This window comes from Struthio camelus, chromosome Z (genome assembly GCF_040807025.1).
Source record: "Struthio camelus isolate bStrCam1 chromosome Z, bStrCam1.hap1, whole genome shotgun sequence".
Lineage (NCBI taxonomy): Eukaryota > Metazoa > Chordata > Aves > Struthioniformes > Struthionidae > Struthio > Struthio camelus.
The window spans coordinates 87,900,538-87,915,953 of NC_090982.1; the positions used below are offsets into that span (position 1 = coordinate 87,900,538).

Sequence of the window (15,416 nt, forward strand, 5' to 3'; positions counted from 1 at the left end):
TCTGCAACATTGGATTGCGGGTGGTTTTTTGCTATGTGCTTCACAGAACAGATCAGATGTGCACTCAACCAGTTTTACTCGCAAATAAACTGTATTTGAGCTTTTTCCTTATATTAACAGTGACCTTTGGATAATTGCTTGCTCTACGTCTTTAGTGGTTTTTTGGGGTGGGGGGAACGCATTTTTTTCAAGATAAAAAAATACATAGCCCTGATAATTTCACGAAATGCTGTTTAGAACTTGGACTCTGAAAATGGTCCTTGCCAGTCTGGTCTTTCAGTCTTGTATCGGGTTATGTGACTGATGCCCAATCACGCTAAACACGGGCTCTCTGAGGAGCGGAGGAACGAGGGGACATGTGAGTGAATCAGTAAAAACTGGGCACGTCGAACCGGCTACTCCTAAAACCATCAAGGGAGATCAGCTAGCCTGTAGTCCCTGCTGTGAAAGCCACCAAGAGGAGGCACCCAAAGAAACACTCCTCCCAGAAAGCCATGCAAACTGGGGAGGATTATTGCCTTCAAGGGCAGAGCACTCATTACGGCATGCAGGGCGAAGACTGTTTGGGGATCGTGTCGAACGTATTACAGGATCTTATAAGGGGATTTGGGAAATGCATGAGACTTATTATGGGACATTTAGGGGAGGACCAAGAGTGGGGAAAAGGAGGGATCAAGGTGGCTTGGGGAGGACCAGACTTGGGAGAATAGAAGGGATAAAAGAGGCTGGTGGAGTGCAGAGAGATGGCTGAGCCCTGTCCTGGATCGCCACGGTCAACCCTATGTTCTCATTGAATCCTTCTTCTGGCTGCCATCTTGTGGGCGCTCTCTGTTGCGAATGTGTGCCTGTGGACGTCAGCCGGCCTCCAGCTGGGCAGCTCACAAGTAGATGAGAGCTCGTGAGTAGCTGTGACTTTGGAAGGACTGGGCATCTGGGAGCTACGGGACGGATTCAGTGGCTGCAGCCAGTTGCGACGCGATCCATATTGCTGCTAGTTAGGGTTTCCCTAACTAAAATCTGTCTACTAAGTGCTTTGTTTGGATCCCTGCTTCCTGTTAGTGTCACTTGAAATTTCAGACCTGATCCGTTCATCTTTACGGAAGGGTGAATTTTGCCCCTATTTGACTGCAGAACACTGAAGTTTAATAATCATCAGGTGAACTTCTTGCAATGAAGTGCCTAACTCAAATTTTGTTGGGGTTGAGGGTGGGGGGAGACTGTCATTAAATTTGTACATGATCAAATTAGAATAGCAATAATGCCTTTGAAATAAGAAAATAATATATTTTCTACAGAACAAAATTTCTGGAATCTCCTTGGGGCATGACCTGTTGGCCACTGCTGTCCTTTGGTAGTGCCGAATGGTGACACCATTAATGACCTTTTCTCACTGATTCTTGTCCTGTCTGGCAACTCTTTTCTGCGGCCCAAATGATTTTTTTCATAGTATCAGCAATATTTTACAGCCTTTGCAGAGAATAAGCCCACAGTCTAAAGGAGTGTTTCATGTGACAGAGCCTCCAGATTCTACAGCAAATCCCTAAAAGAAACTGGCATCCTGGTGTCCTTAAGGTGGCTGTCAAGAACAACAAAGCTTTCTGAATTGGGCAGAGAAGATCACATAGCTCATGCGTTTGTAGGAGACACCCGGTCTTGGAAGTATGTAAAAGCATGTCCAATTTCCCTGATGGGAGTCTAGCTAACCTGGAAAAGAACAGAGTTCTCATGCGTTGAGCTGTCTGCGGGGACTCTTCTTGGCAGCATGCCAGAACGTGGGCCATGGTTGGGTTTCCCTTTTCAGGCTTGTTTCCGCATTTCCCTTTTTCTTGAAACTCAGAATAGTTTGAGTAGGAAGATTTAGCCCTCTGTCTCATATCTGTGCTCATTTTAAAACAGCCTTACAGCAGTGTTCAGAACAAAAATAAAATTTTTGTCCCAAGCTCTCTCAGTCTAAGCTTCCAATCCTATCTAAAAAACTGAAAGTGTGAATTGCATTACCACGTCGCCTGAACTGAAATTACGAGTTTTACTGCTTCTTTCCATTAGCAAGTACGCAAACGTAACTTGTAACCTTGATTACAGGCAGCAGCATTTCAATGGACAAAAATATAAATGAAGCAGAAACAAACAGAAAGGGGTTTGGGTTTTTTTTTTTAAATCCATTTTTTCTCCTCTTTGCGTAGGTTCCTAAAAATTAGCACTATGACTGATGGAGACTATGATTATCTGATCAAACTCCTGGCCCTCGGAGACTCTGGGGTTGGAAAAACAACGTTCCTGTACAGATATACTGATAACAAATTTAATCCAAAATTCATCACGACAGTAGGGATAGATTTTCGGGAAAAACGAGTGGTAAGTTGTCTCAGACGAATAATGTCTGCTGTTTTTTTTTTCTTTTTTCTTCATTTTTACTGAGGACAAATTGTATGTAAATACATACTGCTTCTCTTATTGTAGGATGTAGCACGTGTTGATAATGCTTTTCCTGGTCTAGGTTTTGGCTCAAACAAGTCATAATTAAGAACTGGGTAAAAGGGAAAGATGCCATTATCCTTATGCTGTTGTTTGAGGGTGCACTGGTTTGTTATATGTTGTTATTAAAGGATCTTTCCGAGAGCAGAGTTGCACAGTGCTAGCGAATGAGATCTGTTTGAGACTAAAAATAACCCTCGCCCCAAAACTCATAATTAAATAGAAAAGATGCAAACCAGTAGAAGTGCAGAGGCTTCAACTTATTTCCAGACCACACAGCACGCTAGTGAAGGAACTAGAAATAGTTGAACTAAAAATTCAACTTTCTAATAGTCACAACTGTGCTTTGCTGAAACTGTAAAAGCGTAATAAATCGAAGATATGAGACCCTGGACAGTGATTTTAGACATTTCCTTGGTGAAAGTTGTAAATACTTCCCCAGTTCAAAGACGGGGACCTGTTTAAATTTGCTGCTTTTTACCTTAGGTGAAATACTTCAAGAGTTTTGCATGAAAAGCGTTTGTAAGTCTTGACAATCCAGAGGGGACTAACTGGCATAGGAGCCGCTGCTTATCGAGAGTTTTTCAGCCTGGCGAGGGGGATGTGTTAAAAGCTAATCCTTTGACCCGAGAAAAGCTCTGCAGTTCTGACAAAACTTTATGCTGTTTGCTTTGAACAAAACTAAGCGCTTTTCAGCCCTTCGTCAGGTTAATGCAAGACCTAAAAGTCATTCGCGATATTTGTTATTAAAATATTTCCCAGTTTCGAAATAGCTGACTGAAAGCAAATGTCTTGGCAATATCAACCCGCCTGGGGGGGGTTCAGGTGTAATTTGTGCATGCCTTGGTCCCCTGCTTGAACCGGGTCAGCGTATCTGCGTGCGCTCTGGTCAGGGCGCTCTCTAGGGGTGGTGGGGTCCCTAGGGAACCTGACAATTGCAACGCGATGGTTGTAGCTCTGCAGTACTAGAAAATTCATCCTTAGGCCTTAGGTAGAGTGCAAGAACCTCAGATCTGGATTTTATCTTAAATTCCCCAGAGTCGGCATTAGGTAAGTTCAGGCCAGTTAAATGTGATGCACAAGTCGGAATCTGGTTCGTTCTCCTCCCTGTTAGATTCCACTGAGGTAATAAGAGTAGAATATTAACGCTTATTTTTATCGCGAAGAAATGTCTGAACGTGCAAATTGCTCTTTCTCTGACTGCTCAGAGGCTCATTAAAGTGCTCTGAACGGCGACGCTGGATTCAGTCGAGAGGGCTGAACTTTTCTGCTAAAGATTGCAGTCAGATTTCTGCAGTAACTCTTCCGTTACAATATGTTTTTGGGGTAGGATGTTTTATAAGGGTAGGCGAAACTATGTCTTACGTGAAATTACCAGCTTTGAAACATCTTGAAGGTCTGTTGGAATAAACTATCTCTTAAGAAAGAGATTTTAAAGGTTAAATGTGTGGTTTTCTGTTGTATAAGAGTCACTTTAAAAAGTGACCTTATCTGATTCCCTGTTTATGTTGCGAAATATTACAGGAAGATGCTCCAGCAAACCTATTTAATTTACAAAACTCGGTGTGGTTGATCCATTTCTTCATATCTGATTTTGAGATCTGGCACTTGCCCCAAAGGAAGGAAAAGTGAGTTGCAGTCAGAAGCTACATGCTGAAATTATGACAATTTAAACAAGTCTATAGAACCATAGAATAATTTAGGTTGGAAAGGACTTCCAGAAGTCGTCTAATCCAATGCCCAGTTAATACTGATTTGTTTGTGCAGGATAACTAAATGCTGTATTTTACAGCCCAGGGAGGGCAGGGAAGGCCTGCAGAGCCTCTGGATAAAGCCATGTCCATAAAATCCATGTTGTCTTGATCTAAATGCCAAGATCTATGTTTACCTGCTTGTAAAAGTTGCTAAGAATCTGCTAAGTGAGCCCAGATAACAAAAACGGATCATATTTGTTTTTCTCCCACTGACTTTAAGTATATCAGTTAGTTTACACACCGTTTCTTTTTTGATAACGAATTGAGCCCCAGCAAAAGTGCCATTGGTTAAGCACTATGAGTTTGCAATCCCAGTTAGTAAGGAGGTCGTTAATGTTGAACAGGAATTAATGAGGAAAAAAAATATTTCTTTGTAGTAGAGGTTAATCCTGGCAGCCACCTATAAAATTCATAAGAACAGCAATGAAGTTGCATGTAGAAAGCTTGCTCAGCCCACTGGTGTACCAACTTTTACAGAGTTGGATCTCATTTGAAGTACTGAATATGGCCAAGTTATCTTTAAAGAGCCACTTTCACAGACGTTTCATGTGGCTTCTGGGTTTTTAAATGTTATTACAAGCCTTCCTCTGAAGTGGCTTTTAGTAGTAAGAATCAGCTTTAAGTTAAGGACTGAACTTTTTCCGCTTGTTGCTTAGTTCTTGCACAAAGACTATGATGCGAGCGACGGATTTCAGGATCAGCTCTGCTGTTTTACTGATTTGACTCTCTTTTTTAGGTATACAATAGCAGAGGACCAAATGGATCTCCGGGAAAAGCCTTTAAGGTACATCTCCAGCTTTGGGACACAGCCGGACAGGAAAGGTAATGAGTTCAGCAATTCTGAACAGTTCATTGGAAATCAACTTTTTTGCATTTCTAAATAAACCATTAACCTGCTGAGGGGGAATAAAACTCAAAAATCTTGTTATTTTGGGACAACAAACATATACGTCAGAAATCACGTTTTTCGGGCACGGCTTTGGTGCAGTGATCAGAGAATCTCCAAGAACAGGACAGGAAGGAATTAAAAGAAGTCTGTTGCCTGCCTCAGCACAGCACAGCCCTCATTTCTGGCATACACGGGGTTCACTGGGGTTTTTTGTTTTGTACTATTTTTTGGCTTCCTAATATGTTGTTAATATCCTCTAGAAGAGACTGTATAATTTACCTAATTATCCTATTCTTGTGGTTTTTTGATCCTATTAGTTTGTAAAAGGAGAACTGTGTATACTGCTTTCTTTAGTTTCCCTTGGCAGTTCTGTACCATCAAACGCACTGACTTTTGCTCTCATAGTGTGTTTGGTTGTCCCACGTTAGTCCTGATGTCGTCCGTCGACAGGAGACTTAAATGCAGTTCGCATCTCCTTGCGGTGCGTTAGTGACTGAAGAGTGGCAGACTAAAGCATTCATGCAAAGTCTAATTTGCACAGGTTTGTGACCTTTTGGTGACAAACAAAGTTGTAGTTTCACGGACTGTAGTTTCATCCAGTTTCATGGCTTTGTAAAAAGCCTGTAAATCATGTAATTGTGAACGTACGCTTATTAAACGTTTCGTTCAGGTCTGCTTACAGAGTGCACACGTACCCTGTAAATAAGGTTACCTTCCCCTGTTAGCTGGGCTTCCCACTGAGCAATCAAAAACACGAGAGTAGCCAGCTACTCTTCCTTTGCGGTTGTCTTTAATACTTGCTGTATTAGGCAATGTGCATCCATCAACTAAGTGTGTGTCATCTCAGCAGTTGAAACCGCTTCTGTCACTGTGGCCTGTGATGCATTAAATGCTTCTGCATCTTTTTTCTTTTCTAAACTTTTTTTGACTCTGTGATTTTTTTTTTTTCCAGTTAAATCAGACAGGCAGAATTTGAAGCAATAGGTTAGTCACCAGCAGTGTTTATATTCTCACATATGAGCTTCCTCTGGTAGATTACTAACACCCTCTGATTAAGAACTATCGACTGATGTGATACATCATAGCTAAGATGAAGGTCATGGATTTTGCTTCCATGGGAGCATATGTCCACTAAATCATACAGACTCTTTCTATTTCAAGATATTTTTAATGGAATTTTTGCACAAATGATTCAGAATAGCTTTACGCCATCTCTCAGTCTCCTTTATTCAATTAAGACTTGCCAAAAATATGTTTACCCAGAACTTTAGAGCACCGTTTGTATTAATACAGCTATCTTTTCCTTTCTTTTTTTTCCCCTCTTCCTTCAGATTTCGAAGTCTTACCACAGCATTTTTCAGAGATGCGATGGGCTTTTTACTGATGTTTGATCTCACCAGTCAACAGAGCTTCTTAAATGTCAGAAATTGGATGAGTAAGTAGAACTGTAGAGCTTGCCTATATGGGTTGACTTGAAGCTTTCTTGTGTATTTTAGGCTTCTAGGTGTCATTATGCCTGTCATTGTTTGTGAACTGAAAAACATTCAAAGAAAGTAGTTGTTATGTCTTGTGTAGCCATAAATGAGGTACTTGCAGCCTGTGTGCTGCAAAACATATTTGTTCTTGACTGGGTTTTGGGATGCCTGTGATTTTGTTGTTTTTGCATGCACCACTGAAACCAAAAGTCTGCCCTAGATGGAAGGATGTGCATTTTGCCTGGAGCGTTGTACCTTCTTATTACTTATTTGGGCTACACCGAATTGTCATGGACAAGGAAGGCCTGTGACTTAGGGCAAAAGCTTCATCAAGTTTGAAAGATGCACACCCTTTCTTTCCATGGTATATTATTTTGGGCATGTACCTGGTAATCTTGTTTGGATTCGGTACAACCGATTAAATCTGTTGAAAACTTTTTTTCACTTCCTTGGGCATACCCCATATTTTAGTTAATATACAGGAGCTTGGAAACTCACAGAATCACAGAACGGTTGAGGCTGGAGGGGACCTCTGGAGATCATCTAGTCCAACCTCCCTGCTCAAGCAGGGTCCTCTAGAGCATATTGCACAGGTTCACATCCAGGCGAGTTTTGAATATCTCCAGGGAAGGAGACTCCACAACCCCTCTGGGCAACCTGCTCCAGTGCTCAGTCACCCTCACAGGAAAGAAGTTTTTCCTCATGTTCAGATGGAACTTCCTGTGTTTCAGCTTGTGCCCGTTGCCTCTTGTCCTGTCGCTGGGCACCACGGAGAAGAGTCTGGCCCCATCCTCTCGACACCTTCCCTTCAGATACTTGTACACATGTACTCTTGATATTGCTGTTAGTTTTATGGTGTGTTTTCTATTAGTAAAGCAGGATGTGATTTCTTCCTGTCTGCCTTGAGGTTTAATTAAAGTTGGACGTTGAGGTTTTTGTTTGGAAGTCTGCACAAAGTTGGCTTTCAGACTCTGAGCAACCAAACGTATTGTGACCCTTAGCAAGGCTAACGCCACTTCCAGAGAGCTCCGGCCAAAAGTACTGCCCACAGTACTTGTGCCTGGATCTTCAACTGGGAAAAACTGTGTTTAAACCAATGAGTAGGCCCAAGAGAAAAAAGCATCAGAAGATTTTGTCACAAACTTCTAAAGAAATGCGTTTGTAGCAGATGTGGAATATTTTATTTTATCCCTCCACAGTGTCCCTGTGGATCTTGCTGAATAAGAGAGTTCTGGTTGGTGGAGGTTTTCGGGGAGGTTTGGCGGGAGGGTGCAGTCCTTTTTCTCTTTTTTTCTTTACTGGGTGAAGAGGAGGAAAGAGGATTGTTTCCGGTACCTCTAATTAATTTGTCAACAATCTTAGGCTCTGAGGCATTTCCAGCATTCTCTAAACTCCAGTTTGTTTTTCCTTCTAGGTCAGCTGCAAGCCAATGCGTATTGTGAGAATCCAGATATAGTGTTGATTGGTAATAAAGCTGATTTATCAGACCAAAGGGAGGTAAATGAAAGGCAAGCAAAAGACCTGGCGGACAAATATGGGTGAGCAAATTATGACAGAGGCTAAATTTAGTTAATAACTGTGGTAAGTGTAGGGGATAACTTGCCAAAGACAGTTGCAAGTATACTTATAAACTGTTAAGATTTGTAGGTGTTGCAGTATCATGAATGTATCTCCTATAGTGATATCCAACCTGTCACACTTTCAGATCAACCTATTTGAATAGGAAATAGGTAGAAGACGAAGACACCGTGTAATATTTTTACTAAAATATTACAGCATGAATAATATGACTGAAATGAAGCACTCTTATTAGAAAGCTAGTCTTGGGATGTTGGCTTGCCCTGAGAACATAGGAGAGAGTATTCCAAGGGCAAGTGCACACAGGAGTGTGTGCACATTTCTTTGCAGCATTATCACTTACAGGCTGTCCTGTTACTGCATGAATTGGCCGTGTATTGTAGTTAGTAAATAGTGCTGTCTCCTTACGTGGGCAAAAATAATGTATTTTTTTGCTTTAATCACCATTGTTAGACAGGGGGGATTGCTCACGGAGGATGGGGCCAGCTGCGTAAGACTGCCTGAGAGACTGTGAGGAGTAATAAGCAAATCAGACTTAAGAGTATTAAAGTAAGATTTTTCTACAGGCAGGTAAGGAGGACAGGGACGCTGAGAAGTTAGCTTGCGCCAGTTCATGTGCTGGAAGTGCTGGAGCAATCGGTAGTCCTCTCTGCTAAAAAAGAAGAATTAGAAGGCACTCCTTTGGATTCAGATGGGATTTCGGAATGGAAACAGCTACAGCTACAGCTAAGTTGTGCTTATAAATAGACAGATTCTCACTGAGGGCTAAATAGCAAAAGCTGTACCTAGCTGCTAAATAGCAGATTAGTTCTGGTGAACTTAAATTTAAGCGAGCTTTGTTTCACCAGCCAGTGAATCAGCTGAAACCAACAAGCAAAACCGTCAAACGTCCAGATCACGATGGCACGATACAGGAAAAATGACCGTGGCTGTAAAATAGTGGACATAAATGGCTTGTATAGCCTGTGCGGGCTTTCAAGTTGTGTTTTGGCAGAGGTTCTTTATAGGGAGCAGAGTTCGGAGTGTGCAGGGAAGAACCGGAGCTGGGTAGGTTCTCATATATCGAGAATGAATAAAGCTTGGTGTGTTTTTGGAACAGGCAAATGCTGGCATTTATACTAGGCTGAGTGGTACTGAAGGTGCAAGTGAGAGATCTGCAGGAACTGCAGATTGTGGCGTGCGGACTAATTTATATTGGGAAGTATATCTTTACTCGGACACGTGGTTGGGCTCTAGGTGAGCTGAAGCACTCAAGCGTCTGGCTGCGTTTTATTGCTCCACTAGAGCCGGCACTGAGCGTTAAGATTTCATGCTTGCTAAAGTTGAGAGGCATAAAGAATAACAGGCAGGTGACACTAATGTGATGTCACTGTGTTACTGCTCCAGTTCTATCGTGAAACAAAATTAGTAGAAACAGAAGGATTTTCTGTTTGGTTTTGGAAGGCCGCTGCAACGAGCAGGAGCCTGGAAAAACTTGCATGTGAGAGCTTAAGCTGATTTGAAAAGATTCTGTTATCTGGAGAGTATCTGAGAAAGGTGTGAAAGCTGTACTTAAATGTTTACATTCACCTCTTCATTAAAATAAGAAGGCCTCAATTTTAAATCTGTTGGAGTAACTTGCCTATGGAAATTGCTGATACAGGAAGAAAGAATTAATAGATCTTGATGTTCTCCTCAATACCTGGGCCAAACACTCCACCTTGTATGTGGAAAAGAACTCTCCCTGTTCCGAGTAGGGCAACAGTTATCCTTTCTTTATTCATCCACTGTGGTTCAGGCTGTTACGTAACTATCTGTTGAAAGACTTGCTGTAATTTTTTTCTAAATATTTTGATAAGTATTCCTGTTGGACAAGCCCTACAGGTCTGCAATGATAAAGTACACTCCATGGCCGCTGAAATTTTCTATAAATGCAGACCTAGGTTTCACTTCCCAGGAGACCTTCTGATTTCCTGCAGGGTTTTTCCAGCTATTTTTTCACTATGCAAAGTCAAAATGCTAGGACAAACTTTGCAATTTAATGTGGCTTTTTAGTATTTATATCCTGATATTACCCTGTAACAAGAACAGGAGTTTTGGCTCTGCCCAGAGGGAAATAGAATCCAGACAAACCAGAAGTCCACATCTGTCAAATTCCTTTCATTAATTATCAGTAATAACATCACTGATATTACAGAGAGTTCAGTCTCAATCGTTTTAAAAATTCTTCCCAACAAACCTTTTCATTTTCACTGTAGCATACCATACTTTGAAACGAGTGCTGCTACTGGACAAAACGTGGAGAAGGCTGTGGACACTCTCCTGGACTTGATAATGAAACGCATGGAGCAGTGCGTGGACAAGACACAAGTCTCTGACACCGCCAATGGAGGAAGCTCAGGAAAGCTAGATTCGGCAAAACCGGAGGAGAAAAAGTGTGCCTGCTAAACTTCACCTCTAAACTGTGAGAGCCAATCAAAATATTTCATCAGAAAACGGTTGACCTACCACCAAATCCAAACCTGCTCTGTTGAGCCATGCACAGAAGCAAAGTTGCATTGTTTTATTGGGATTGTGCTTTTTTTTTTCCTCCAAAGAACTGATTTAAAAACTAAAACCTGTGTCTCAGTGAGGCTCTTGTGATGAAATAATTCTTCCTGATAGGTGCCATTTTCATGGAAAATTCTCCCCCATTTGCTTCCCCTCCCCACTCCCTTCCCCTCTCATCTTTATTTTAGATGTGATCGGGATGCCGCATAGAGGAAAGTAGCTTTATTTTTTTAAAAAAAAGGAGGGAAAGAACCTATTGTCTATATAAACTGGTTATAGAAATTAAAGTGGAAGTGGGTGGTTTTCTAGGCCTGTGCCATTTTTCCACAGATTCCCGTTTCTTTATAATTCTTAATCTATATCAGGGACCACGCATTTTCTAAGGCAGAGATACAAAAGATTGTATGTATGTGGCCTATTAAGAAAAACTTTATTACTTGCACAGAGTAAGCAATGCTGTGAATCTGTCCTGACTGAATCACTGATAAGTTGGTTAGTTAGGGGTGGGGGGGGGGGTGTCTTTTGGGTTGGGCGGGGAGGAAGAAGGGGATTTAATTTTTAACAAATGAATCAGGGAATTGTGCAACATCGCTTGTGTTGCCAGTAATCCAAGCAGGGATTGGAGAGTTACAGGAAAAAGTATTGAGAGGAATTCTCACGCTGCAGGGACAGTTTAAAAAGAAAAGAGCATAATCTATGGAAAAAGAGAAAAGCTGTATTTTGTGAAGCATCTTCTGAATCACCGGAAGCAAAAAAAATTTTTTCTCCCGTCTCCCACCTAAGGAAACCATCCTTTTTGGTTTTTTTTCCTTCAAATAACTGCATATCCCAGGTGGGACAGGGGAAAGAACTGGTGAACGTTTGCACTGTCTGAAAGCAAACTGCAGATTTCGTCGTGCCGGGGGAATCCCTAAGAAGTTCCTCCCTGTGGTTGTGTTGGGGCCTCGGCTCATTCAGGTTTTCAACAGAGAGAAGCTTTCTCATATTCTCTACAACATGGAAAAATGGTGAAGTGGGGACTTGGAACGACAGGCTTCCACAACATGCCTGACGCTGGGTGAAAACGTATTGCGGAAGTCTGCAGCTATTTCAGAGGAATGGATAAAAAATATGCTACAGTAGAAAGGTAAAACGTGAAGGATTTCTTTTACAGATGAAAGCAACATCAAATGAAACAGCAAATCGCTCATTACAAGCAAAGACAAGTAGAGGCAAAATTAAAGAAAAATACTATATTTTTTAATTTGGTTTCAAAAATTATCCATATTTTAGCATATTGATTAGTCTACCCTGTCCTATCTTGTAGAATAGCAGTTCTGCTTATATGGAGCTGGTAGTTCAGGGTGTATTAGTGTTTAATGTGCTTTAAGCTACTGTCACTTGGAAGGGAGCAGACTGGGAGAAAGAATGACTCTGTTAAAAAGTCAAGTTAAATTGGTTGGGTTGGCAGGACTGTAGACTTTCAGTTGTTTAAATGTAAAGCTCCGTAATGTTTTCAGCTTTGATTGATTCAGAATTGCAAACTTGATGAACAGCAAGCTCATAAAATGATCAGATGCTTCCCAGAAATTGAGAATTTACCAGCTACTTTGGTGAAAGAGCAACAGATTTTCTGCCCAGATCATAAAAGGACGTTTGCTTGATGATTTGGCATGTTAACAGCACAGATGGTACATCCATAGGAGCAGGCTCGTTGGGCGAGTAACCCAGTAGCCACAGTTACTGTACCAGGACAGAGATCTGGCTTGCAGACTGTAAAGATGATATAACTGATAGGTTATACTTAAGGGCTACATATCAGGAATACTATACAACCAGCTGTACTACACGACCTTTTATAGCCCGTAAAAAGCCCTAGCACCTCAAGAGATGCAAAAGCTACTGCGGCAGTCCGTAGGTGATTTCCCAGGCAGAAGGTGTAAGTAGACTGAAGTCCAAGCAGTGATGCTCAGACAGGTCCCTTACAATTACCTGAGATGTGTAGGTAAGGGACCGGAAGTTTGGGGTTTTTTCTGAAGTGAAGTTGTATTCTTTTTTTAATGTGTAGCATCTAACCTACGCATAATTTTTTTAAAAAATACTCCCTTTGTAGTATCTCTTGAATTCATGAAAATAATGATCTGAGATTTTGCTGTCTCACTTTCAAAGAAATCTCTCGTTTCGTGGCATCAGGTTTTTGTCCACTGAGCAAGAGTGAAAGAGGTTGCTAAGAACACTAACGTGTTGCCAGTCAACAAAAAAATGTATTTCCCAAAGCCGCCTAAGTATAGCTTGTCCAGAAGCCTTTACGAAGCTTAAACTGATCTCGGTAGCTTCAGCAGTAGCCAGATGATTCATATAAAGGTGTGGAGAACCCTGAACCTGGCACTGTTTCAAAGCACCTTGAAGAAGCTCAGCTGCTTCCATTTATCCCAGCGGCTGCCGGGGCCTGGGAAGCTGCCGAAGGGCAGAATTTGGAAGATGCCACGTTGTGTATTGATGTCTTGGGCTTCGCAGTCATTTAAGCTTCTGCTTTCATTTTATGAAAGATTGACCGATCATAGATAAAAATCTTTAGATCTTTCAATCCACAGATTTTTATCTATGATCTATCTTTCAATGTGTCTTTTTTTTTCCCCCCCTCTCGTTCCAACAACTTCTCTTCCAAACGCTGCTTTGCTCCCCGTCCCGGCGGTGCGCTGCTGGAGCTTGCTGGGCGCCGAGGCTGCGGGTCCCGCTCCTGCGCTTCCCGCGGAGCCTGGCTCCTGCTGCACCACGTGCCGAGCACCAGTCCCCGTCGAGGCAGCGGGCGCTGGAGGAGGTAGTGGGGCTTAGGTGACATTTGACTTTTCGACCGCCTTTGCTGTCAGTGGATTTTTTTTTTTTTTTTATAGACGGTCTCAAGGCAAAAAGGCATTTGCCCCTCTAAAAAGAGGGGTTTCTGGGTGCCTCTTCTGCGATGGAGCAGCAGCAGCGTTTGCTGTCGTGGTGGCTTTATAGAAACCAATTGCCTTAAGCTGTTTTCTGAAGGCTAAATCTTACCTAACGTCTTGAATGTGTAAAAGGGGTTGTCCTACATACATTTAGATTGCAGGTGCTTGGACAATGTAAGAAACTTTAATAAAAGCTGTATTATATGTGATTTTTGCTAACTAACTACTAAATAGCAACTATTTGGGGCTCTGTTTTAAGGTAAGAGGTTTACTTCAGTTTGTGGATGTGACTAGTATTCAGCCTCTTGAGGTATAAACCAAAATATCTCTCTGTCTAGAGCTGAAATTTAAAAATTTGTATGCATGGTATACACCTGAGGAAAAGTAGCAAGCATAACAGTAAACGCAAGTGGCTGCTCTTTTTGTACAGGTGTGAACGCAGTAGGAGCTTCAGACCATGCTCTGATCTTTCTTAAAAAGAAGAGGAGGAGGGAAAAAAAAAGGGGGTGGTGTAACTGATGTTGCTCTGAAAACGTTAAACTGGACAGTTTTACTTGACTGCCGAGACCTGACTTGAGGCATCTTCAAGTAGGAAGCCAAATTTTCACCGTTTCTTTCCTGTCTTTTGTAATTCTTCAGCTGTAAAAGACCGGTCCCCCTCCGCACAGCACACAGGCGTGCACACCATGCACACCATACAGGATAGGTTGGTTGGTTTGTTTCCCATGGGATGTTGTTGACTTGGAACCATTCTCCTGGGTGCTGGGCAGATCTGTCACTATTTTATCATTATTAATATTGTTATCTTAACTATTTCAGGGCAATGGCAGTAGTTATTCTTTGCTATGTGCTTTTACTCCATGCAGGTACCTACTTATAACTTTAGAGAGCATCCCCTAAAGTTGTCACCCCCTCGTTGTGCGATAGGGCTTGGTGGACATCCTGTTCACTGAAGGACGCCTATTGTAGCTTACTCAGCTTATTTACGGAAGTTAAATTGTTCTTTGGTTTTGTTAAGGTATCTTTCAGATAAACACTAACCACTATCCTGTATCAATTACCTTTTAAATGGTTCCTTCTGTTATGCTACTGTAAGCATGTTTTATGTTTGTCTTCACCAGATCTGTGTTATGCCTAGTGATATGAATGTGACCGAAACTCTCTTGAATGCAAATACTATTTTTCATTATAGAATGCCCCTTGATGGACGGTGGTGCTTGCTTACCACTGTTAATGTCATTTTGTTGTACCAAAGTACCCGTGGCTTCAAACCATAGTGTCAAATGCTTCACTGGTGTCTGGGTTTGTGTAATGCAGTTGAGGAATGTAATGCTGTGATTTGGTTTCTGCACTGTTATTTTCAAAAATAAAAATACATTTTTAATCGGGTGTCTCAGCTGGTTGGGGGGGGGGGGGTGGAAACTTCTCCCTAGGGGCTACGGTCTAGGCACACGGCGTTCGGCAGCCGTGCCGAAGGGCAGGGCTGCTCTTTCCCTGCCAGCTCTGCTAGAGCTGGTCCCTGCCGGTCCTTTTAACTTGGCGCTAGTTCTTGTACCAGGTGCACGACCACGAAGCATTGAACGCGTAGGCCAGCGTGCAGCACGCCCCGCGTGGCAGCACGCAGCGTTCCCAGGTGAGCAGCTGCCTTAGGCCAGCTCAGACTTGTGTGAAAGGCTCCGGTTGCAGGGAAGCGGCTGCTGCTCTTTAGCCAAGATGGGTAAAGCACACCTATGATGTAGGTGCAGGGGCCCGTAAGATCGCCACTGTCCTGGCAGAGGACACATGGGGCAACTGTAATCCCTTC

At 42.3% G+C, this 15,416-nt stretch overlaps 1 protein-coding gene across 3 annotated transcripts in view; it reads left to right on the plus strand.

Moving 5' to 3' along the window:
• LOC138064691 (ras-related protein Rab-27B) overlaps nucleotides 1–14,996 on the plus strand; it is a 57,641-nt gene extending 42,645 nt beyond the window's left edge. For 2 of the 3 annotated variants that reach the window (XM_068928442.1, XM_068928444.1), the window contains exons 2-6: nucleotides 2,184–2,355; nucleotides 4,966–5,051; nucleotides 6,450–6,553; nucleotides 8,008–8,131; nucleotides 10,409–14,996. In XM_068928442.1, the coding sequence (XP_068784543.1) occupies nucleotides 2,203–2,355; nucleotides 4,966–5,051; nucleotides 6,450–6,553; nucleotides 8,008–8,131; nucleotides 10,409–10,598 (657 nt within the window). In that variant the 5' untranslated portion in view covers nucleotides 2,184–2,202 and the 3' untranslated portion in view covers nucleotides 10,599–14,996. Of the gene's footprint in view, nucleotides 1–786; nucleotides 899–2,183; nucleotides 2,356–4,965; nucleotides 5,052–6,449; nucleotides 6,554–8,007; nucleotides 8,132–10,408 lie in introns of those variants that run through there. The other variant, XM_068928443.1, reaches the window with a different exon arrangement.
• Nucleotides 14,997–15,416: the final 420 nt, after the last annotated feature.